Genomic DNA, 23,639 nt, shown 5'->3' with positions numbered 1-23,639 from the left:
TAAGTGTGCTTGACAAAGCCTCAGGGAGATATATTAGTTTATAAGCTTACTTAAAATTACATACATGTGTGTACATGTGTGACTAACACACAGTTTATCTATAAAGCACACAGACAGACAGGTAAGTGGAGTTACCTGACACAGGGTGATAATGCTCCTGTAGGAGCCACTAGGCTATCTAACAAAAACCCCAGTGCCAGGCAAGGGACACCAACCATTGAGTTGCTGGTCAGGGGGTCCAAGAGACCTCTAAATAACAGAGATGGTTGATGAGGGAGGGGAGTCAGTTTTCTCTAGGGATGAGCCCCCTGACAGATTTCTTAATCCTAAGTGGTTATCCTTAAATGTCACGTACATCCAGACAACACTAACTAGACTCAGTAGTGAGCGAGTGTGTGTGTGTGTGTGTGTGTGTGTGAGTGTGTGTGAGTGAGTGAGTGTGTCTAATAATTACAGAAGTCATGAATTTAGAGGGGTTTGGGGGGCATGGGAAGTGTTGGAAGGGATGATAGAGGGGTGGAAATGATGTAAATACAGTGTCCTCATATAGGAAATTCTAAAGCAAAAGCTAGTTAGACTGTAATGCATGTCTTTGAAGCTCCGCATGCTCACCTACATCTTAAACGCAATATGTGCTTCCTCTTACCACTATGCTTATCCTTCTTCTTTCTTTTCTTTGTTCTTCCAGTGCTGAGGATCCAGCCCCAGGGTCTCACACACTCTAACACTGAGCCCCATCTCTGGCTTTCAGCACTTACTAGGTCAACAGAAGACAGGCTGTTCGCTAACTTCTCATACTTTGCTCTTCAATGAATGATACAGAGAGCATCTGCTTTTTTAAAAGGATGTGCACAGCACAGACGGTATGGTGGCCTGTTTTGCATTCTCTTCAAACTTGAGGTCATCAATCGGACACATGGAAGTACCATGTCTTAAGAGGCTGATGATTTTGTTCCCAAAGAGACTATGAGTTCCCTTTTACACATGTCCTTGCCAGCACCTGGCAGTCTACACTGCTGGTGGGAATGAACTAGCCCACATACTATGCACTGTACAGAAGTGTCTCAAAAACCTAAAAGCAGATCTACCGTATGACCCAGCCACACCACTCCTGGGTGGTCTCCCATCACAGAGACACTTGTACACCACGACACTGCAGCACTGTTCACAGAGGCTCCGTCACAGACCCAACCTGATGTCTGAGCACAGAGGGATGATGGGACAGAGAACATTACACATACAGACTAGACAACATTCCAGCCACAAACAAGGGTAAGGTTATGCTGACTGCAGGAAAAGGAAATTATATCAAGAGAATCAAGCCAGTCTCAGAAAGACAACCATACTGTCTTTCATTTGGTTCCTAGATTTTTATATATTCATATAAAACCATTCATGTATACATGCCAGGGAGAAATGAAGCTGTCTAGGGACATGAAAGGGTCTAATGGGAGTAGGGAGTGAGAAAGGGGAAGGTACAGGAGAATAAGTTCAACCCAAAATACTCATTTGTATGAAGATTTAAAAACCTACAGAGCTGGCTGTGTGGCTCAGTGACAGAGTGCACGCCCCACATATGCCGGCCCTGGGTTCTAACCCTTGCATGGGAAGGAGGGAATAATTTTATCAACATCATTCCTATTATTAAAATGGATTTGTCTAAGCACACTTTTCAAAGGTAACCCAAACTTGATGAGGGTGAGAACACATATCTGTTTGTCTTACCCATAGAGTTAAAGTACTGTGCTTGCACACAGTAGGCCCTCAATACTATGTGACTGTAGAGAACTGCCAACCACTGCCGAAAGCCTGGCATCCCAGGACCTGAGTGTTAATTTTTGTCACTTTCTCTGATCATTTTCTTTGTTCCAATATAGTATCCGGATGAGCTTTCACAGTGGGATACTCCTGTGCTAAGCTTTTTTGTGTGGACCTCTGATTTTTTTTTTTTTTTAAATAGGGAATAAGACATTCTGTGTGTTGCCATAGTTCAAAATTCACTTTTAAACATGAAGTGCTTTTGAAATGGTCTTAACAACTCATTTTCCTTTGCCTTAGTAACACCTCTGTATGGGTCACAGAGCTTTGCAGAACATTGGCTGTATGTGAAAGGTAATATCTGAATTCCTGGCATTATTCTACACTCTGCTGAAGGAATGCAGAAGATAAAATAATACCAATAAAATACAATGTTCCAATTTCTTTTATATGTGTCTTTCAAATAAAATGCTTAAGAAACAAAAAATTCAACAAAATACTGTATAAAGCATTTTGCTCCCTGGTCCAATAAAAGATTTTTCTACAGTCTAGCATAATGCCTACCCACTGGTAAACTTTGGAGTTATTGGGAGTTGTTCCTACTAGAAGGGAAGGGACTTTGGGACATTTTCTGTCTCTGTGATCTCTCCCATTCTTGTTTTCCTACTGCTCTGGAGACAAGGATGTGGTGGTATTGTGTTCCCCGAAATATTGTGCACCCTAACAAACTTATCTGGGGTCAGAGAGAGAACAGCCACAATATTAAACATAGAGGATAGGCAGTGGTAGCACATGCCTTTAATCCTAGCATTCCAGAGGCAGAAATCCATCTGTTCAAGGATACAGGCAAGCATGGTGACTCACGCCTTTAATCCCAGGGAGTGATGGCAGAAAGCAGAAAGGTATATAAGGCGTGAAGACCAGAAACTAGAAGCTTTTGGCTGGTTAAGCTTTTAGGCTTTGAGCAGCGCAGTTCAGCTGAGACCCATTTGGATGAGGACTCAGAGGCTTCCAGTCTGAGGAAACAGGATCAGCTGAGGAACTGGTGAGGTGAGGTAGCTGTGGCTTGTTCTGCTTCTCTGATCTTCCAGCCTTCACCCCAATACCTGGCTCCAGGTTTGTTTTTATTAATAAGACTCTTTAAGATTCATGCTACACAAGGACTGCCAGATGGGGCTGGAATCTAGCCACAGTTAGGCTCAGTCAGACCCTAGGGGGCAAGACCCAAAGCAACCATCAAGGGTCATTCTTCTGTAGAACCTGACTTAGAATGAACATGGAGAATAGAGAAAGAAAGGAAACAGAGATGTAGCACAAAGCCAGAGGTGAAGGGACTGAGTTATGAAAACTACAGACTCAAAAGCCACTGTTCAGTAAGGACGGGGTGGGGGGTGGGTGCTAAGCACGTGACAGATTTCACCTCAGTCTTCTCAACAGCTCTGTAGGAAGCACTGGTTATCCCAGACACACAGGCCTGAAAATCAACTGCCCGAGGCCACTTAGTAGCTGGACAGATGGCACATAAAGAAGTTATTCTGAGTCATGGCCTCCTTTTTAAAATTTTATTTGGGTGGAGGCTAAGGTGGTTACATTCTGTGAAATTCTGGTTAAAATCTATGTGACCTTGCTGCTAGAATGAATATCTATGACATACAAGCTCTGAAAGCTCAACAGAAGCGCCATCCCCGTAACTCTGTAAACAGCCAGAGAGAGGCAATGTCACCTGCGGGCTGCGGGACGGCATGCTGGCAGTAGGGCACAGGTCTTTGTCCCCCTATATCAACATAATCTTGATGGGGGGGGTTTGGTTCGTTCACCAAGAAAGTCCCAAAGGGTGATCAAGGGTAGAGAACCCAATTGGCACAGCTGTGGGAAGACACACTGACTCCACCGAGGAACTGAAGACTTTGGACTTTGGATGGAGTGATGTCATTTAAAACCTTCCCATCAGAAAGCATTCTGTGTCCAGATTTAGCACATTTGCATATTCTAAACTGGCCACACACAGAGACATCTATTTCCAGAGACTGTCAGCGACAATTGGCTAGTAAGCACTTGACACTTGAAGTTAGAAGTGTTTCCTAATTTTACATCTTTATGACCCTGAACCCACCTCAAAGACTGACATTCTTTGGGTGATAAAAGCTGCCCAGCAGCCTGTGAAGATGATCACCTTGGGTCCTGGCCCAGAGGAGGATGTCTTATCCTGTAGACCAGTGGTTCTCAACCTAATGCTGTGACCCTTTTAGTTTCTCATGTTGTAGTAACCCCCCCAACCATAAAATTATTTCATTGCTACTTAATAACTGTAATTTTGACTCTCTTATGAATCACAATGTAGATATCTGACATGCAGGATATCTGCTATCGAAACTCCCCCCAGGGGGGGCATGACCCACAGGTTGAGAACCACTGCTGTAGACAATCCTATGGATTTTCTACTGGGAAGTATACTTGGTCTCTAGGAAAGTTAGAGTCCAGTGCAGCAGGTTTCAAAGTGTGGCCTGGTGACCTCTCCTGGGGGTGTGTTGGTGAATCAAATTTATTTCATAGTGACACAATGCCATCATGTACCTCACTTTTATGTGAGTGTGTAGAGGCTATGTATGCAGTGACATCATGACAGACTGAATGAAGCAGCTGAGCGGGTTCAGCAGTCAGCTCTTAAGCTGCACAATAAAGATGCTTTTGAAAACATGAAATGATACCCACTCCCTGCCCCCAATTTTGTCCTTTAGTTTTGGAACTGGCCACAAAACATAACACAGTGGTATATTATTTTAAAACTAATAAATCAACACATTTAAACATTTTCCAGTATTGTTTCCATTATAACACACACACACACACACACACACACACACACACACACACACACACACAGCTCACATAAAGCAAAGCTCTTTATGATTCCTGATAACTGAGTGCACATCAGTTCTAGGAGCGAGTGGCTTGGGAACCACATGTCCCTGGAGAGGGAAGCCAGACCCTCTGCAAGTCTGAGCTTCCACCGGTTCTCAGGAGCCAGGCTTACCTGGAGACCAGGGGTACCTCCCGGGTCGCTTACTTCAGTATGGCACACTGGCCTGTGGCTCCCTTCATCTGCATCTTACCTTTATTCCCGTAGAGCTCTGGGGGCAGGTCATACGGCACTGGAAAGGAGGCCGCTGGCTCACAGCTGCTGGAGAAGAATTTCTGCTTTACTTTGAAGGTGTCCAGGCCCTGCAGACACACAGAGAGAGAGGGGGGCTATGACTGAATCTTGTTTTCTAAAACAGCCAGAAGATCCTAAGAAGTAATTTACCTTTATGATACCCGGAAGAATATTACATGATTTCAGAGCTGATTTCAACACTGGCCAGTCAAGGACGCTCTATAACCCCTTCCCCCAAATTATTTTCTTCTGTAAAACTAAGAGGGGCTGTATGTGAGAATGAAGTTAAAGCCTGTGAGTTTAACAAGGCACACACACAGATTGAAACAGCAGGAACTGTGCTGGGTGCGAGCTGGTTTCTACCAAGTACCACACGCAGTTGGCAGGGGGTTTGCAGGACTCCCTGGATGAAAATGTCCCAGAATACTTGCCCTACCAAAATGGAAGGTGCATTCTGAGAACTCTAGAACAGAGTTAATCTCCGCTCTGGATCAAGGTGGAGGGGAACATCTCCTTCCAGGCTGCTGGGCACACCGCCTTTTCTTTCTCACAGGCCTGTGCAGTGCGGGCGTGTACCACATTACAGCCGCCTCTCAGGGGATCTGGATCATCCAGGCACCCCGCCCGCTTTTTAGTCTGTTCCCCTGTCCCTTACTCTACTGTCCACCGACCCGAACACATCCACATTCTAAATCACAGCAAGCCGTGCTAATGCCCTAGAAGCTGGCGAATGAGTAAGAGCACACTCTCAGTACCCAGCAGGGGTGGGGGTAGTCACAGACACTGTGTGGGAAGGCATGGCAGTCTCACACTGGCTTCTGACACTCTTGAGTTCTAGCCTTTGTCCTGGCATTCACTAAGCCACGTGAATGACTGATAGAAGCATTCATTCATTCGAAATATTTCTCAAGCTGAAGCTATGGCAGAGCTCCCAAGAGTGCATGTAACTGGGCTGGTTACTTGCAACCTTGTATTTCTGCTTCCTTACCCCTTCAGTGGGCTTATCTGCACAACAGGGCACTGAAAGGGAAGGTGCTGACCACAACCCCCTCCAGGTGGACCGGAATAATGAGCATATGCAGCACAGCAAACAGCAGCACAGTTATGAAACGGTGACATCATCGGCCCAGCCTCCCTGAACGGAGAGCTAGGACTGTATCCATCAGAACATGGGACACGTGTTCCAGAACACATGTGAACGAACACACATTAAGCTCTACTGCACGGTCTGTCCTTTACCCTTTCCTTGGAGGCTCCCTTCCTCTGTGGGGTAGTCCAAGGTCCCATGATCCTATATAAGCCGGTAGTCCTTTGTCCTTGGGGAACTTGGGACCTTTTGGTTCGGAGGCTGTCTAGGTCCTTTCTGTCTGATGTGAGTCTGACTTGGAGTCCCTGTTGACATACATCTATGGACTTGAGGTTGACAGACTAACAAGCTTCCCTTCTGGATGTACCAAGCTCTGGGTATACATGAATCAACAGAGACAGCATCATTCCTGTCCTTACGAAATGCACAGTGTGGGGGAGAGGTGCTAAACAAATACATTTATAGAGGAGTCTAACAAATGACTGCAGCTTGTGGTAAGTGCTGTGAGGAACAGTCGTGGGGTACAATAGGAAGAACAGTGGCCTGCTTTAGACTTAGTGGCGATGGCCAGTGAATGCCTCCCCGCAGTGGGTGATACTGTCATCTCACTGAAAGATGAATCAGGTTTGCAGGTAAGTGTGGCAAGAACGACATTGCAGGTGGGGGAACAGCATCTACAGAGGCCCAGAGTGGCTAAGGCCTGCCATGTTCTGGGAACTAAGAAAGACGATCATTAAGTCTCAATTTCTTATTTATTAAGTCTCAATTTCTTCATTTGTCAAAGGAGGTGGCCATTCTTCATATTAGTGTTTGACCTAGTTTGGTTTCTATTTTCTGTAAAGACCATGACCAGGAAACTTGGAGAAGAAAGGGTATATTTCATCTAATAGCTACAGTTTATCATGAGGTGAGTCAGGGCAGGAATTCAGGGCAGGAACTCAAGTAGACACCATGAGTGAATGCTGCTCACTGGCTTGTTTCCCTTGGCTCCTAAGCCTGTTTTCTTATACACCCCAGGACCACCTGCCTAGGGGTTGTACCACCCACAGTGGGCTGGGCTCTACCTCATCAGTCATTGATCAAGAAAATGCCCCACAGACTTGCCTTCAGGCCAAACAGGTGGAGGCATTTTCTCAGCTGAGGTTCCCTCTTCCTAGATGACGCTAGCTTGTGTCAGGCTGACAACCAACCAAGCTGTGCAAGGTTTCCACTTTCAGTCCCCAGGACAAGTCCTGTTGCATGGTGGGTGTGCAGGAAATGCTGAGCTGCAGGCATAAGAGTTTAAAGTGCCTGCCCGGCTTGCTGTGCTAATAATACCTGGGAAAGTATCTTATGCACGTTACGAAGCAGAGAAGAGGACTGGAGATATAGCTCAGTGGTAGAGAACTTTCCTAACATGCAGTGCCCTAGTGCAGGAAAACAAAACCCTAAGGGCCTGCAGGCAGGTATGTGGTTAGAGCAGTGGTAAAGATGCTGACTGAGAGTGAAAGGCAGTGTGTGCATGGGCTCTGCAGAAACACCACACAAAAAAGGGAGAATGACTCACTTCAGTGGCAGGCTAAGGAGAGGCTCTGTAGAAAATAGTATTTCAGATGGGTTTTGAAAACTTGGTGTAGTTTTGATAAACAACAATGGCAGGGAAGAATAGCAGGGGAGAGAGCAATACATTCAAGGGCAGGTTGGGAAAGCTTAGAGGAGGCACAGTTTAGAGTGCTGTGTGTGTGTGTGTGTGTGTGTGTGTGTGTGTGTGTGTGTGTGTGTATGTGTACATGAGGAAAGATGTGGACATCTGTGCTTTGTACCTGTTAAGCCAGGTATGTTATCTTGTTACTAGTGACACAGGCATGAGTCAACCTGGAGGTGTTGGTGGAGATGGAGATGTCTTGGGGCTGGGAGCCCTCATGTCCATCAACTGGAGATGTTGGAACAGTTAAGAGATGGCTTGAGCTCTTGACTTCAAGCCCTGCCTTGAAGCAAAGAACTCACCTTCTCTGCCTGCCTTGTTGCTTACACTTGTTTGAGTTGACTGACCATCGCTCACACCCCAAAGGTCCAGTTAGAGTCGGACTTTTTCATCAACTGACACTGAGGAGCTGCAGAAGTTTGGAAGGAGGCATCTCATTGGTGGGGTAGCTGGAAGAGCTTGGGTAATGGACTGGACTGGAGATTGCTCAGCCAGGTGACCATGAGTTCTCCCAACAGAAACAGGAAGTGGACATGGCAATGGGAGACACAGTATCAGCACTGCATTAGAATGATACAGGGCATAGGAACGAGCGAGTCTGTGATACCCAGGATGTGCTCTGTGACAGTGACTGGCTTGCATAGCTGTCCACAGCCCCATCTTTGGGATTTGTGGTCCTATGATCTTCCTACTAAGCAAATCCTCGACCTCATATTTGCCACTGAGAACCAGAAAAATGGAAAACCTTGCAGCTGTGAGAGTCTTTAGCTCCTAGACTCATCATCATCTTCGACAGCCATGCAGCCATGGGAGAGTCTTTGTGGCCTTAACCCAGTTTTGATGCCCTACATGCTCCAAGCCTGGTTTCCCTCTTCTGATGTCTGACCTCAGACATCAGAATCTTTGAACCATCCATGTCTGACAAGGACCAATATGCTTTTTTCTTGAATGCCATTGCTGATCCAAATTCTAGGGTATTAAAAAAAAAAAGTACCACTTTTCCCTTCAATCTGCATGTCAAATTATTTGAGGCTGTCTTCTAATTATCATTATTTATATATCACAGTGGTATTGCTTGGCATTTTACAAAACAGAGGAAGGCCCCTCCCAGGCATAGATACTTACGACAGCTAAGACAATGCATTTATAAAACCCCAGGTGAGAGGGTGGACATGAATCACACATGACAAATTGCTGGCTCCCCCCCACACCCCCCAAGCTGGGAGAATGAAAGCACTAGTTATTGCCGGGATCATTTAGGCTCAGCAGCTTGACTCAATCAGAAAGAAGTCTGCTCAGCTCCAAGTGGCAGATGTGGCTTATTTTGTTAGCAGCACATGCTTGTGTAGCAACCGTGAGTGTAAAACTATATGAGGCACTGTTCTTTTGTTTTGAAGATAGGGTCTCTTTGTAGTTAGTACTGGCTGACGTGGAATGTTCATGTAGACAGGGTTGGCCTTGAACTCACAGAGACCCAAGGTACTGGGTTTTCCTGGGTAAATTTCAGAAGGAGGACGCCTACTTTATCAGGTGGGCTAATTGGTAAGGAAAGAAACCACAGAAAGGTGGTGGCCTGTCCTCCCCCAGCCCCGGATGCCTGCAGCTCAGGCTTAGGGGAAAGCTCACGGGGTGGGCACAGCAACAGGGCCCTGGAGAGTAGAGTCTCTGGGAGCTAAAGAGCTGTCTGTGAAGAGCAGGGGTGAAGAGGAGGATCAGTGCAACATGATGGGGTTGGCATCAACACTGTGATCTGGCTGGAAGCCTAGACTGGCCTCTGCTTTCAACTGTGGTGTGTACTGCTTCCATCCCCAGCAGCAGCCTTTATGAGTCCTGGGGAACAGCCAGGCTTCTTTCAAACCCTTTGCAGGCTCAGGTTTTTAATTCTCACGTGACTGTGGATTTACTGCTAGTTGGTCCTCACTACAGGACAGGCTTATGTGAGTAAATAACTGGGCTAGTCTAGCCTAGCTGACCAACAGGGTCCCACTCAGGCATCACTTCAAGTCCCTTTGCCACATGGCATTTTGGCTCCTCAGATCTAGGTCCCTCAGACTGCCAACTCGGTGCCCTGGAGAGTTCTTTTCTTGGGTCTTGGGCATTTCTCCTATCCATGTTCCCAGTCTGTCTCCTTCCACACTGTTTCAGTGGGAGTGATTGGTGTGGTAGAATCGAAGACAGTGGTTCTCAACCTTCCGAATGCTGTGACCCTTTAATACGGTTCCTCATGTTGTGTGAGCCCGCAACCATACAATTATTTCATTGCTGCTTCGTAACTGTAATGTTGCTATGTTATGAATTGTAATGTAAGTATCTGTTGTGCAGGACATCTGATATATGACCCCTGTGAAAGGGTTGTGCAACACCCCCCACCCCCACAAAGGGGTTATGACACACAGGTTGAGAACACCTGCTCTAGATCAATTCTAAACTCTACAGCTGTCAATGGAACTGGAGGGAAGGCTCAGCAGTTAAGAGCACTGACTGCTCTTCCAGAGGATCTGGATTCAATTCTTAGCATCTACATGGCAACTTACAACTGTCTGTAATTCCAGTTCTAGGGTAATTGACAACCTCTTCTGGCCTCCATGGCACCAGGCAAACACGTGGTGCACAGATATGCACTCAGGCAAACACTCATACACATAAAATAATAAAATAGATAGATAAAAGTGATGCCATGTGGCTTGGGCAGTCAGGAGTCACAGCCTGGAGGAAGAAAGGAGGTCTGCCTCTCAGGAGGCAGCACCAGCAGGCTTGTGGTCCATGAAGACCATCTGGTGGCAGGACAGAGCAAAGCTTGCAGATGGCCTTTGGGAGGGTGGCCTGAAGAAAGGAGCCTCAGGGAAGGAAGCAGAGGCTGATGGAAACATCAGCAGCTGCAGGGATGGCCAGGGGTAACATTATCAAGCAGTACTGAGTAGTTAGGAATGACAAAAACCAGTGATGAAAAGATATGGAGAGAAAGAGTTGCCATGGGTATTTCTCATGCTCAAAGCATGGAAGTGGGATGACCAGCAACAGTAATTCATCAGACCGTCTGGCTATTGTCCTTTAAAATGATCAAGCTGATTTTGATGACATTTGCAAATGCCACATATCCTCAAGAACCTTCTGAATAATATAAGTGATAATCTATAATTTAAAAATTATGTTTTATAAGATTCAAAGGCTCAGACAATTGGGCTTGTGACGCAGATTGTCTTTCCACTGTCCAGGCGGGACACAGTCCGTCCCAGCAAGTCCTGCCCTGCCACTCTAGACCAGGAGTCCAGTCTCCTAAACTATGCCTCATCCTCACCCCACAGTCCTAGCACACAGAAAACAGTATTTTTCCTTGACTATAATGTTATATTTCTCTGCCTGAAACTGGGTTGAGCACTTGCTTCTCAAGGACCAAAGTGAAGAAACTCCTGCAGAAGCCTTTCCAAGTTCCCCAGCAGAGCCCAGGCTCCCCACCCATCAGGACTCATTTCTAGAAATGTCCCTGACCACGTTTCGTGTCATATGCTGTAAAGCTTGTATCTGTGTATCTCAATGCACTCTTGAGATTCCCGAGAATGAGGACCATAGCCTGCTCTCACTCTTTCCCCAGAGCCCAGCACAGGGGAGGCCTCAGGTGCTGGTGGACCTGGTGATGAGGTCGGCCCTAGGCCACTGAATGTTCAGCTCCGAGCCTGTAATGGGCTTTGAGGAGGGAACTGAGCAGTTCCATGGCAGACCTCTCTTTCTGAGCCATCACATAAGCTCACAATAACTTGGTAACTCATGAGCTTGTGTGATGGCTGGCCTTCCCTCAAAGTCAACACCACACACAGCACTTTTGCTGCCTTTCCAGAAGCTTCCCATTACAGTAGGCCACACAGGATCTCTGAGACAGTCTCCTCCTCTATTAAGAAACCAAACACTACATCCCATAGACCAACAAGGCCCATGGCAGCTCACTGTTTGGTGAGGTGCTCTGGGAATCCATCTCTGGGGCGATTTTACATTCCCTTCTCTGCAGACAGGCCCACTATTAGGGCACGCACCGGGAGAGCCCAGATACATAAGGCAGACAGAAGCCTAAGAAGCAGAAAGACATACAGAGTGGTCTTCCCCGAGGGGGAGTCCATTGTGGCAGCAGCCAGAGAGAAGGACTACACAGGTCCCAGAGTTGGGCTGGCCCCTCCCTGCTGCCCTCACATCTGAACTGTTAGTAATTCCTTTGACTCCACAGCTTTCTTTGGCATCCTTTGTGACTCCCTCCTTTTGTGGGATTAGCCTTATTTTTGTAAAATGCAATGAAACTCGGACACTATAGTCCCCGAGTTTCCGCCTACTCAGGCCGCACGACACCCTCATGGTTCAGCCCGCAGCTCACACCTGGGACCCGTATCTCCTGACCACATACAGGGCATCTGACTATGACCATGAGCTCCCTGAGACGCAAGGTCAAAACATTTCTAGAGTGTATTCCTCGAAATGCCCACCTTTAACACTGTGCCCAGCCATTATGACTCACTGAAGGGCACATATAACTAACTGCATAGGATGAAGCTGGGACGGGGCTGTGGCTGGCCAGTCCTTACCTGTTTTATAGAAGACGCCACTGCTAAGTACTGTCTCAGGCTCTAGAGATAAGCCAACAAACTGCTGGAGATCTGTGACCTTCTTAGTATGCCCCCCCCCCAATGCCTTTTATTTGATACATGTCAGAACAGGGAATTAGAGAAGTCCACACATGGAAAGGCCACAGGTACAGCACTTTCAGTCACATGATTAACGCAGCCTCAAGTTCACATAACTGTGTTTCCTTTCTCTTTCCCTGTTATTCTCTTCCTCCTACTGATCTCTCATCCTCCAGCTTTCCAGACACAAACAAACAACAAGAACAACAGAAACAGAACATGTATAAATAGCTACAGACCTGCTAGTCATCTTTTCTCGGCCAGTGCTGTAATGCTTCAGATAAATCTGCTCGTGGTTTGGAAAGCTAAGGTCAATCTCAAGCTCACCTGTGGTCAGCATGTGAGATATACTGTCATCGTGCCTGGGGCCTAGCTCTACAGAAGGGGTGGCATCCATCTTTTATGTTTTCTAGAAAGTCTTCATTAATAATGCAGTATTTATTTTTACCTTAAATGTGCTATAGGTGCCTTGCCTTGTTCTTAATAAAGTCAGTTTGGGGATTTTAAATGATTATTCCCATTTTTCTCCATGGCCTTCCTCTAATATACAGGGAATGAGTACCTGCATTGAGGGAGGCCTGGAGGACATGGGTGACATTTCTGTCTTGTCAACATTCCCATGGTCAGGGATCAACTGAGAGCAGATTTTATAAACGCCAACAACCCAAGCCAAATAAGAAAGACGTGGAATGTATTCCACGATCTGAATCAGTACCAGCGGACAATAACTACCTAGACTGAAGCCAGTCCCTATAACCACAGCAAATATCTGAGCACTGTAGTGGAGAATGACAAGCTTGCCATTTCTCAGACAGAAGTGAAAGATCACAGGGAGCAGGCAGAAGACAGTGGCCTTGGGGGACATCACATCCTTGTCCTTCAAGTAGGCTGTGACATTGAAATCTAGCGGTAAGCAGCAAGTGGATGTTTACTCAGTAGGTAACAGAAGGAGCCGAATCCTTACGACAGCCGCTTTGGGTGGCCAGTTAGTTACATCCTGAAAGCCCCTGGGGTGGAGAAGGACAGGTAAAGACTGGCAAGTGGGAGAGAGAGGTTAAGAGCTGCTCCCCAGAGCACAGGGAGAAGGGGGAGAAGGGAGGAAGAGAGTCCTGCTGGGTGTACTAAGAAAGAGGGCGCTTTGCAGCAAGCTCATGTGCTGATTGAAGTCTCCAGCCAAGCTCATGGTACCCCTTGAGCTAACCCTAGTCCAGCCAGAGCAGCTCACAACGGACCTATTCTAAAACTACAGCAAGCAGCAAAAAAAAAAAAAAAAAAAAAAAAGAAATAGAGGGTGGCATTAACCACTTTCCTGTGTAGACAGCCCTGACTATATCCCATGATCAATGTGCCCAGAGTGTGAGGAGGGTAGGGGAGGTTCTGGGGCCTCTGTAGCTCAGAGAAATGAGTCTCTGGAAGTGTGATTCCACTGTGTAGTGAAACATACGGCTTAGGCCACCTGGTCCCCCCAAGCACAGCAGACGCGTCATCTGGCGTTTGGCTATGGAAGCTGTTAGCCATTTCAAAGCTGCCGAGGACCTGATGTACTGGACATCTTGAGAGACTGCTTCCCGCATGGTGCATTTCTGGGTGCTCACCGTCACATGTGTCCTCAGCTAAACCCAGAACGCTTTCCTCCCCAGCTTTGCTACTCCCAATTCCTTTCCAGGTGTGATGTGGCTTCCAACCTCTCCCTGGACTCTAAAGCCTCCCCATCCTTCACCTCCCCTAGCGCCCGCCCCCAAAGTCCTGTGCTTGGCTGGCTACTCCTTTGATAACTTGTCATTTCCCACGGGAGAAGTCTTCGCGTCATGCTTTGCAGTAGTTAATTTAAACGTGGTTACTAACTTCACCTTCAACCTCTAGTCAGGTATCCCATGTTAAAAGCATGGGTTAGAAACCTCACCCTGCTGCCAGACAACGCTGTGACCAGAGGGAGAGAACACGGAAGTCCCGTTCACAATAGGTGTGACCAAGTGGGTAGGTGAAGTGGGACTCACAAATACCGACGGGAGGAAAAGCACTCCAAGCTCGTAGGAGCGGATCATCAGCTGGGTGCCGCTCTTCTCCAGTGCTCCCCAGGCAGCCTTGGACAGATTCGCACTGTGGAGACAAGGACACAGAAGGGGCTGTCTCAGTGTGGCATCTCAGTGTGGGTCAGACGGACACAGCTGTGAGAGCATTGGTCAAAAAATACATAGCTGCAATCACGTTGATTCAGTTTCGAGCAAAACCGTGGTACTGAAAAAGGAAATTTAAGTCCCACTGTGCCACAGTTCTCAGGATTTATCTAATTGCTAATTAGGGATAGCTTCACCCTCATTTGCCCCACACCAGGGCAGTTATTAAAATGATTATCTTCCTTAGCAGTATTTTTGCCATGTCCAAACTCCCTCTTCTTTTTATAGTCCTGGTATTGCTATGTCTTCCAATTTTGTTGTACATAAAAAGCAGCACTTAAGAAAAATCTGTGGGGCTGGAGACATGGCTCAGTGGCTGAGTGTGGGAATCAGTAAGGATCTTGCAGAGGACCAGAGTTAGGTTTCCAGCACTCATGGAGATCCCGAGTGCCTGTAACTCCAGATCCAGACGATCCAATGCCCTCTTCTGGCCTCCAAGGGCACTGCACCCATGTGCACAAATGCATACACAGACACATCCACATAACTGAGAATAATGAAAATAAATCTTCAAAAACAAAAACCTTTTAAAGAAAAACTTAATAGTATCATATACATGTTGCTACTTTCTGTCTTTTTGGGGGGAGGGACAACTGAAGCTTTCGCTTTGAAGAAAGCAGCTCTGGGGCCACCAGCCTGGTGCTTGCCATTAGAATGAGATGGCTCCTTTGGAATCGTGTTTAATATAGACAAAGAACTGTGGGTATGGCTTTAAAAAAAAATCCTAGCACAGCAGGAGGAAGGAGACCTGGAATAGACACAAAGGAAGTGCCAAGATCACTTTGGTTCTCATTTCTACACGGATGCTTAAGAAGCTGACTTCACAGAAGTGGAGAGGAGCGCAGCAGTGGCTGGGGGCAGGGAAGGGGGCGGGGCTTAGGGAGGGCAGAGGATGGCCACATAACTGAGTCCTGGTGCGCTGCACTCAGTGACCAGGGCTAGAAATAACTCTATATACATTTATTTATGTAAGACAGGCAGGCTTTATTGTGGCTCATAGTAAGTCTGTTATGGCTTGGTAGTGGCAGTGACTGTAGGACCATATGGCAGCTGGATACTGTGTCCATAGTTCAGAGGCAGAGAGGGATGAAGGCTGGACCATGGGAGAGGGAGGACCACATTCAAGGTGAGCCTTCCCTGTTCAGTGAAACGTCGTGGAAACATCTTCACAGTCATGCCCAGAGATTTGTCTTCTAAACAGTTCTAAATCTTGACAATCAAAACTGACCACTGTAGTGTGTGTGTGTGTGTGTGTGTGTGTGTGTGTGTGTGTGTGAGTGATTTGAGGACAGCAGGACACAGGTGTTATGAAGGGGAAAAGTGGGGTGGGGGGGACTAACTGGGGAGAAGAGAGGGAGGAGAGAGGTAATACAGAGGGAAGGAAATGACATAAAATGTGTTTGAAAAAGCTGTAGGGAAACCTGTCTAAGATATATATACTCTCCCCACACAAAAGGATGTTTCCAGGAGCCATGGACTATCTAACAAAACTCCAGTACCGGGAAGGGGATATTTCCCTTTATGTTGTTGGTCAGAAGGAGCCACACCCCCACCCCCTCACCCCCAATACAGGCTATTGCTACTGTCCTTGGCTACCTCCCAGAAATTAAAACTATTGCTGACGACACTATACACTTAAGTTGCAGGACTTGAAGGAATCCTGTTGGTTCTGACCCGGAAGCCTCCTCCTCGAGGACCAGCATTTAGAGAGAGCATCTGAAGGTGCTATGTGAGCTGCCAAGTGAATAGTAATCAACAGCCCTACCCAGCTGCAGATCCTGGGAACTCCTTACACATTTTAAGAAGGGCTAAGTGACAGGAGCTGAAGAGACACAAAGAGACGACTGTTTACAGAGAGGGAAATTGTTTTTATTTTGACTTGATTGCTGTACACTGTACACAGGATTCCCCACAAATGTGTGTGACTTTAGGGAAATTGCTGTTAGTAAGAGGAAACCTACTGCACAGCCTCAAAAAAAATCGACTAGGTTTGCCCAAATCCTGTTTCTCTTTCAAGATGAATATTAGGAGCTGGGTGTGAGGTGCATGTGTGCAGCCCCAGGACTCTGGATGTGGAAGTAGGAAGATCAGAGTCCAAGGCCAGCCTGGGCTACATAAGACTCCACCTCAAAGAACAGACCTACCTGCCTTCTCAAGAAGTTGGACTACACTGGGGATAGGGAGCCTGTGACGCACAAGGTCACAGAGGAACAGGACAGAAGTAGAAAGAAAGCTGTCACTTTAGACCGTTTTCTTTGAAAGACAGCTAGGATTTCAGTTTCTTACCTGTCACAGATAATGGCATCGTCCCTGTGCTAAGGCAAATGTCTAATGGTAAAATCAGCCAGCAGGCTGAGGTGGAGGCTGTCTTCTCAAAGATTTTCTCCTTTCTAGGTCTCTGCCTTCTGGGTAACAACACCCTTGAATGTCAGCAACATGAGACCCGAGCCAAACGTGCCCTCAGAAAGGCTTCTCCTTCTTCCCACATTGACTGCGTTCCTCACATCCCAGGAGTTGAGGGCTTCTCCACAGCGGGGACAAATGGAGACCACGGGGACCCTCCTACAGATGGCTGTCTCCTACCCTGCTTTTGTCTTTACTTCTAGCAGAATTCCAAGATCTGCAGCCTTCAAAAGTCTATCCTGAACACCGGGAGACTTGAAAGACACTCGTAGGTTGTCTGGGCGACAAATCAACATTCCTTGAAATGTCATCTTTAATAATTTCTTACATTATGAGTAATGCTTTGAATCACTGGCACCCAGGGCAGCCAGGAAGCCTGGGAATGTCTTTCCAAACTCTCATGCTGTCTGCTCTGGGTGTGGGTGGTAGAGAAGCTACCAGTGTCTTCTACAGGGCAAAGTGATGACCTGAGGCTCATGCAAAGGTCGTGTGTTCCTGGAACTCTGAAGGCCTTCCAGCTGCTCTTTATTCTGTCACAGCTTCTCGGGTGTGGCTGCTCACTATAGGCTTGATCCCGGTCCACAAAAGAAAAATTTGTACTAACTCTTGAAGAATAAATTTATACCATCTACCACAAGAATTTCTAAATGAATTCCCAGGAGACTGTTAGGGTACATATGGAATACACCAGGCACATATGGGATAGTATGTTAGGTACCTGGAGAGCAAAGGCAGGCAATCGTTGAGAGAAGAACCCCATAGCTGGAGCACATTGCTTTATCTCTACTTCTTTACTAGCAGTGACTCCCTAAGTACTTTCTATTCTCCTTTGCTTTAGGCTCTTGTCTCTAGATTGGGCGTGCATGGGGACAGGGTAGTCTTTGAGACCAAAATACTTTCCCAGACCAGATTCTCCAAGCCACCCTCTGCACATCTACTTGGGGGGCTCCCCTGTTACCCCAAAGAGAAAGAGTCCCAGTTTCCACTGGAAACCTCCTACCAAGAGCACGTATCTGAAAGAAAGCTCATGGTAATCTGTTGGAAACAGCTACTCAGGGAGCCCATGAGGATGGCCTCATGATCACACCTTACTCCACGAATCTCTCAGAGTCTAAACACTAGTGATGGAGGAGGCTGTCATGGCCAATGCTGAGCATCATCAGAGCTGCTGATGGGTTGATTGTTAAGATATTGTTAAAAGTGTATGTGTCCTCCAGGGTGACTGCTCTTACAGGGACACATGTTGGCTGATGAAGCCTTTCTTTGCATCCTCACTATTCAGCAGTCTAGGCAGAAGCTGCACAAGGAGAAGACATGGTTTACTGACTGAAGCTGGTGCCTAGACACCGCACCTCTAGAGTGTCAGAGGTAGGGGACCAACACTGGCCTGGACAGATGTCACAGTGTTAACCGTGAATGCTGAAGAAGATCATACCGAGCAGCTGCAGTGAGTAGAGATTGACAGGCCTCAGCCACTGCTGCTGACACCTGTTCCTGAATGGCCCCAGGAGCATGCCTTCCTCAAACACACACAGGCAGTATGTGTCGCCTTTCTTCTGTGCTGGCTCTAGGTTTCTCTGTACTGCCCTTGGGCTCTGTTGCTCTCTATGGACTGCAACAATGTGTCATGAAAGAGGAAAAAACAGTCTCACTGTAAAGGAAAAGAAAGTCTCACCCTGTAAATGATTCATGTTGTATTTCAGCACACATAAGAAGCTAGAATTCAGAGACTGTTAAATCCCTATAAAACATCTTTCCCTACACAGATTGCCAATCGAAGTGTGCAACAGTACTCTTGTCATGGGCCACTGAGAACACCGGGTAGGTATCTAGGACAATTCTGCATTCTAATAGACACAATACATCTTTAACTATGATTGCTCTGATTAGAAGTGGTGTTCAGCATGTTCAGTCTAATCATATCTATGTTTAATTCTGTGAAATTGTGTTTCAAAATTATGCCTTTCTTCTTTTGATTATTTTAATTCAAAGTGTCTTTTACAATGGAGCCTATTTCCTGGGCTGATGGTGCTATTCTGGAGGCAACAGAAACCTCAGGAGATGAGGCTTGGCTGGAATAAGTCGGGCGTTAGGAGCAGGGGGCATCCTGCCCCTGTTTCCTCTCTCTCTCTCTCTCTCTTTTTTCTTTTAAAGATTTATTTATTTATTATGTATACAGAAGAGGGTGCCAGATCTCATTACAGATGGTTATGAGTCACCATGTGAATGCTGGGAATTGAACTCAGGATCTCCGGAAGAGCAGTCGGTGCTCTTAACCTCTGAGCCATCTCTCCAGCCCCACCTCTATGTCTCTTTCTATACCTGGTCCTCCCTGTAGTAAGAAGCCTCTGCCACATGTTCCCACCACGATGTTCTGCCTCACCATGGCCCCGGAGCCAGCAGGGCCAAGGACTACAGAGTGGACTGCCACTTCTGATACAGTGCACCAGAACCCAATCCTTCCTGCGAGCTGCTTTTCTCCGGTATTGGGCACAGTCTGGAGGGTCTGACTAATGCATGCAGTGTCCTTTGGTTTATTTCTGCTGTAACAGATGGCATAAAGTCCATGCCTTCAAGTAACAAAATTACTATCTTGTGCTCCTGGTGATGAGGAGTTCAAAACGGGTCACACTGGGCTACAATCTAGGTATTGGTAGGGTCTTAAAATCCCCCCCTGGAGGTTCTATAGAAGAATTCTGACATTTCCCTCAGTGTTTAGGAGGTTTTTCTTTTCTTTTTCTTTTTCTTTTTTTTTTTTTTTTTTGAGGTGGGGATTGAACCCAGGGCCTTGCGCTTGCTAGGCGAGCACTCTACCACTGAGCTAAATCCCCAACCCCTCTTTTTTTTTTTTTTTTCTTAAAGACAGGGTTTCATTATGGAGTACTGGTTGTCCTAGAACTCACAGAGATCCTCCTGCCTCTGCCCTCTGATTATTGGGATTAAAGGCCTATACCAGCATGCCTGCCCCCATGTCCCCTAGTATTTAATGGCTGGTTGCCTCTCTGTTCCTCCATCTTGAAGGCCAATTCCCTCTGTCCAGTCTCATTTAGTCAGGCCCAAATATGTCGGGCATTATGGACTTACCGGTTTATAGACTGATATTTTTAGTCACTTTTCTAAAGTAGCCTGTAATGTTTCAGTCAGGGCCCTAGTTCAGATGCCTTTACCCTAGAACAGAGCTCCAAGTGGCTGTGCCTGCCTCAGGCTTTTCATTCCATACTGATCTCCTATGGTTCTCAGAAAGCATCCTTTCAACCAAAGCCGCTAATAAATCCCATAGCCTGGTGTCTTAGACACTCAGGAAAGGACTGGGTCCACGCTTTTCGATCTTGTTTCCTGTCACCATCTTCCATGACTTCTCCTCACCCCCACAGATCCACAAACTCCCTTCCTTTGTCCAGGATATCTTCCGCTCTGCCCACTCCTTAGAAGCCGAGGCCTCTCCTCCTCCTCCGTAAGCCCCATCTCTTTCAGAAGCTGTTGGCTGCTACTCCAGCCCCCAGATCTTTTCTAAACACCGAATCCTGATGATGTCAGGCAGGTGAGAAACATCTACTTTATTCAAGAAAGGCAGCTGGTTCACACAGCTTACAAGATGCAGCTGGTTAAGACTTGTGGTCAGAGAATAAACACTGTAGTTGGAGGACGAAGACATTTTAAGCCAAAGTTTGGAGAAAGAGTCTTGATAGTAATGCACAGAATGCAGAGGAAGCCAGAGGATTAGCACATGACAAAGCTGAATCACGTGTGTTCTGACCACAACTAGTGCTGTCCTGCCAATCATCAGCTTCCCTAACAGTAAATACAGTGACATCTGTCTCTTAACACCCAGTGAGGGGTCCATCACATAAGGGGTGTGAAGTCCCTAGCACATGGATGGCGCTTAATAAACGTTTGCTCTTACAAACATCAATACTTCGCTGAGTTTATGGGCGGCGACCGTGACCCTTTCCTCTGGTGTGATTCATTAAGTGACAGAATGATCGGGAGGGCAGATCTTCCCAGGCTTCCTAGTCATACAGTTTTGGTATAGACAGGTCTAAACAGCATTCACCAGACTGTATCGCTGATGGCACAACCATAGCATGCGTCCCCAAGCAGAAACCCAACTCAAGTTCTAAGGCAGGACACGCATCTACGTCCCCTGTTGTTACTATAGCAGGTAAGAAGGTGCTGGAAACATAACAGCACAGGGAAGACTCAATCAGATCTGCACATGTTGAACAACCTTGAGAGATTAGCTGTAAAGAGGCTTTGCAGCGGCAAGTAGGCTTTGAAGGTGTTATGGCCTGTGTGGTGTAGTGACAAAGGAATTCCACCGGAAAGGAAGAATGTGGACCACCTGATGTTTCCAGACAGACAAGGAGAGCAGAGAGCTGCAAGAACCCCGCACTCAGTGTGGGCTTTTGCAAGTCTATGTTCTCACAAACGGCCAGGTGGAGTTTCATCCATCTACTTGATCCCCAGTCACAGGCAAACCATGATCACCTCAAAAAGTCTCTCATATACGCAGTGAACTCCAAGTGGAGGCTTTGGCATTCCGGCACAGTCCACACTTATCTTTGAATGGAATCATCTAGCCTCAATCCCACAGACCCAATTATAAGGACTTCAGAAGCCATCATATCGGCACCAAAGGTTCAAAATGAAAAGAATTATGGTCAAAATTCCTCCTAGCTGAGGCTAGCTCAGTGAGAGAGTGCTTGCCTAGTAAGCAAGGACCCTAGCTTCAATCCCGTTAACCAACCAACCAAACAACCGAACTAAAAACAAAAGACCAAATTAAAAAAAACAAAAAACAAAAACAAAACCCACAGTTGGGGCTGATGAGATGGCTCCGTGGGTCAGGGCACCTGCCAAGAAGCCTGGCAACCTGAGTTTGATCCCTGGGATCAACTTATGGTAGAAGGTGAGAACTGACTCCCTAAAGTATCTTTTGGCCCCACATGTGTGTACATAAGTAAGTATAATAAAAAGACAACTTAAATGACTTCTCCAGACAAATGCCATGGCCTCCTATAAAAAAAAAACCCCCGCTCTTCAAATTCTAGTCAGAACTGGTATTAAGGCACCATGTCGAAGAATTTTAACATGTACTGATTCACAACCTAGATAACCAAGGATTACTTAGTATTTTGTCATCTGTTTCGGTGGACCTCTTGTGGTGGGAGAGCCATGAGTATGAGAAGCTATAGAGAACACATAGGGGTTTACCATCATCTGCGCACTGGTTAAGATGGTGGGTGGATGAAATCGCCCAGGCAAAGGTGACTAGAGAACTGTAAAGCAGGACATAGGAAAGAGACTGGGAAAGGTTTCAGTCCTCTAGAGAACTACGGCATTTTGTTAGGATGGGTCCTGGGAAATGAACTATTTTAAAGTTTCTTCTGTCTCTCTTTCTCTCTCTCCCTCTCTGAGAACTCTTTGTTCAAAGGAAACTTTTCACCAACAAAAGACTAGAGTCTCCCGGAGAGGCAGGATGTGCTTGGGCTCATCTCCCTCATCTACTGTTGTGTCCTTGGGAAGAGTTTTCAGAACTTAGAGGAACAGCACAGACTGAGCCCGACCCTGGGTAGGACATAGGGACCCAGGCAGAGAGCGGCAGGGACTCTCTCTCTCTTGGCTGCTGATGGTAGGCTGTTTATTTAGCCAGGGAAGACAAACAGGAACAATGTATAGGCATACAATGAGGCCTCACAGGCCTCACACCCTTTGATGGCCCTGAGTTTACAAAGCCTGTCATTTCCTTGGGTCCCACAGTGGCACAATCTGCCGGGACCCTTTCTTATACCTTTGGAGCTTTACAATGAGTAACATCAAGAATGATTGCTTTGGAGGGAATACAAGGTTACTATTGATGCCCATTGAGACAGTTTGAGGAATATCCTTCTTTGGCCTGTAACCAGCTCGCAGAGCCTGGTAACATCTGTAACTGCCACAGAGTTGTGCTCAACCTTAAGGACGATGCGCTCCTTCCTTCCTGCTCTCAGCCTGGTACCTCTCGGACCCTTCCGTCCTAGTCTGGTTGAATGACTTCCTCTTTTCCCACCTTCCGGTGTCACCTGTGGTCCCAGGCTTAGCAGTCTGTACCAGTGTCTCAGGGGGACTTCCTGCCTCCGTGTTCCAGTCTCCTTCGTCCATCCACAGATGGACTCTGGAAAAAGAGTACAACGTGGAAGAAGCAAAAGATCCAAGATCGAGTTCAACTATTTATAAAACGAGCAGCTTAAACGCTGTACCTGTTTCTACATCCACAGACAGGTGTGATATCACCTCGGCCATTTAGATCTCAGAAGGTTGACAGTGCTGTTTATCACAAATGGTATGAAAAGTTACAACAGAGCTGAACACTCAACACTCCCAGTGATACTAATGAAGCGCTGTGGATCACCTGGCTGGCTCCCTTGCTGCAAAGCCTCCGGTGATCCCAACTGGAAAGTTTAAAATGTCTCCTGCCCCCAAAACTGGTCCCACAACTTTCTGGCTGCTCTCCCATGCCTTCCTACGCAACGCTCTACGCCAGCTCATGGTTCTCTCCCCTCCTAACATGACCCAGGACCTTCAGGTTCATGATTTCCTCTACCTAACACATCCCGAAGCCTATCGCCAGTCTCATTCAGCGTAAAACAAAAGACTTAAGACAATTTTAATTTACAGAGAGAAACAATCTATTTTGGCTCCTAGTTTTGGGGGGGGTCTTACTCACCTG

At 46.7% G+C, this 23,639-nt stretch overlaps 1 protein-coding gene across 2 annotated transcripts in view; it reads right to left on the bottom strand.

Moving 5' to 3' along the window:
• The window catches only part of Tdp1 (tyrosyl-DNA phosphodiesterase 1), a 73,315-nt gene that overhangs the window by 5,549 nt on the left and 44,127 nt on the right, over positions 1-23,639 (bottom strand). For both annotated transcript variants that reach the window (XM_036206261.1, XM_036206262.1), the window contains 2 exons: positions 14,348-14,450; positions 4,872-4,980 (listed from right to left, as the gene is read on the bottom strand). In XM_036206261.1, coding sequence (XP_036062154.1) covers positions 4,872-4,980; positions 14,348-14,450 — 212 coding nt within the window. The remainder of the gene's footprint in view (positions 1-4,871; positions 4,981-14,347; positions 14,451-23,639) is intronic.

Source organism: Onychomys torridus, chromosome 14, assembly GCF_903995425.1.
Source record: "Onychomys torridus chromosome 14, mOncTor1.1, whole genome shotgun sequence".
In the NCBI taxonomy this organism is placed as follows: Eukaryota; Metazoa; Chordata; class Mammalia; order Rodentia; family Cricetidae; genus Onychomys; species Onychomys torridus.
The sequence above is the reverse complement of the archived record's forward strand: the minus strand, read 5'-3'. Positions and strand labels throughout refer to the sequence as shown.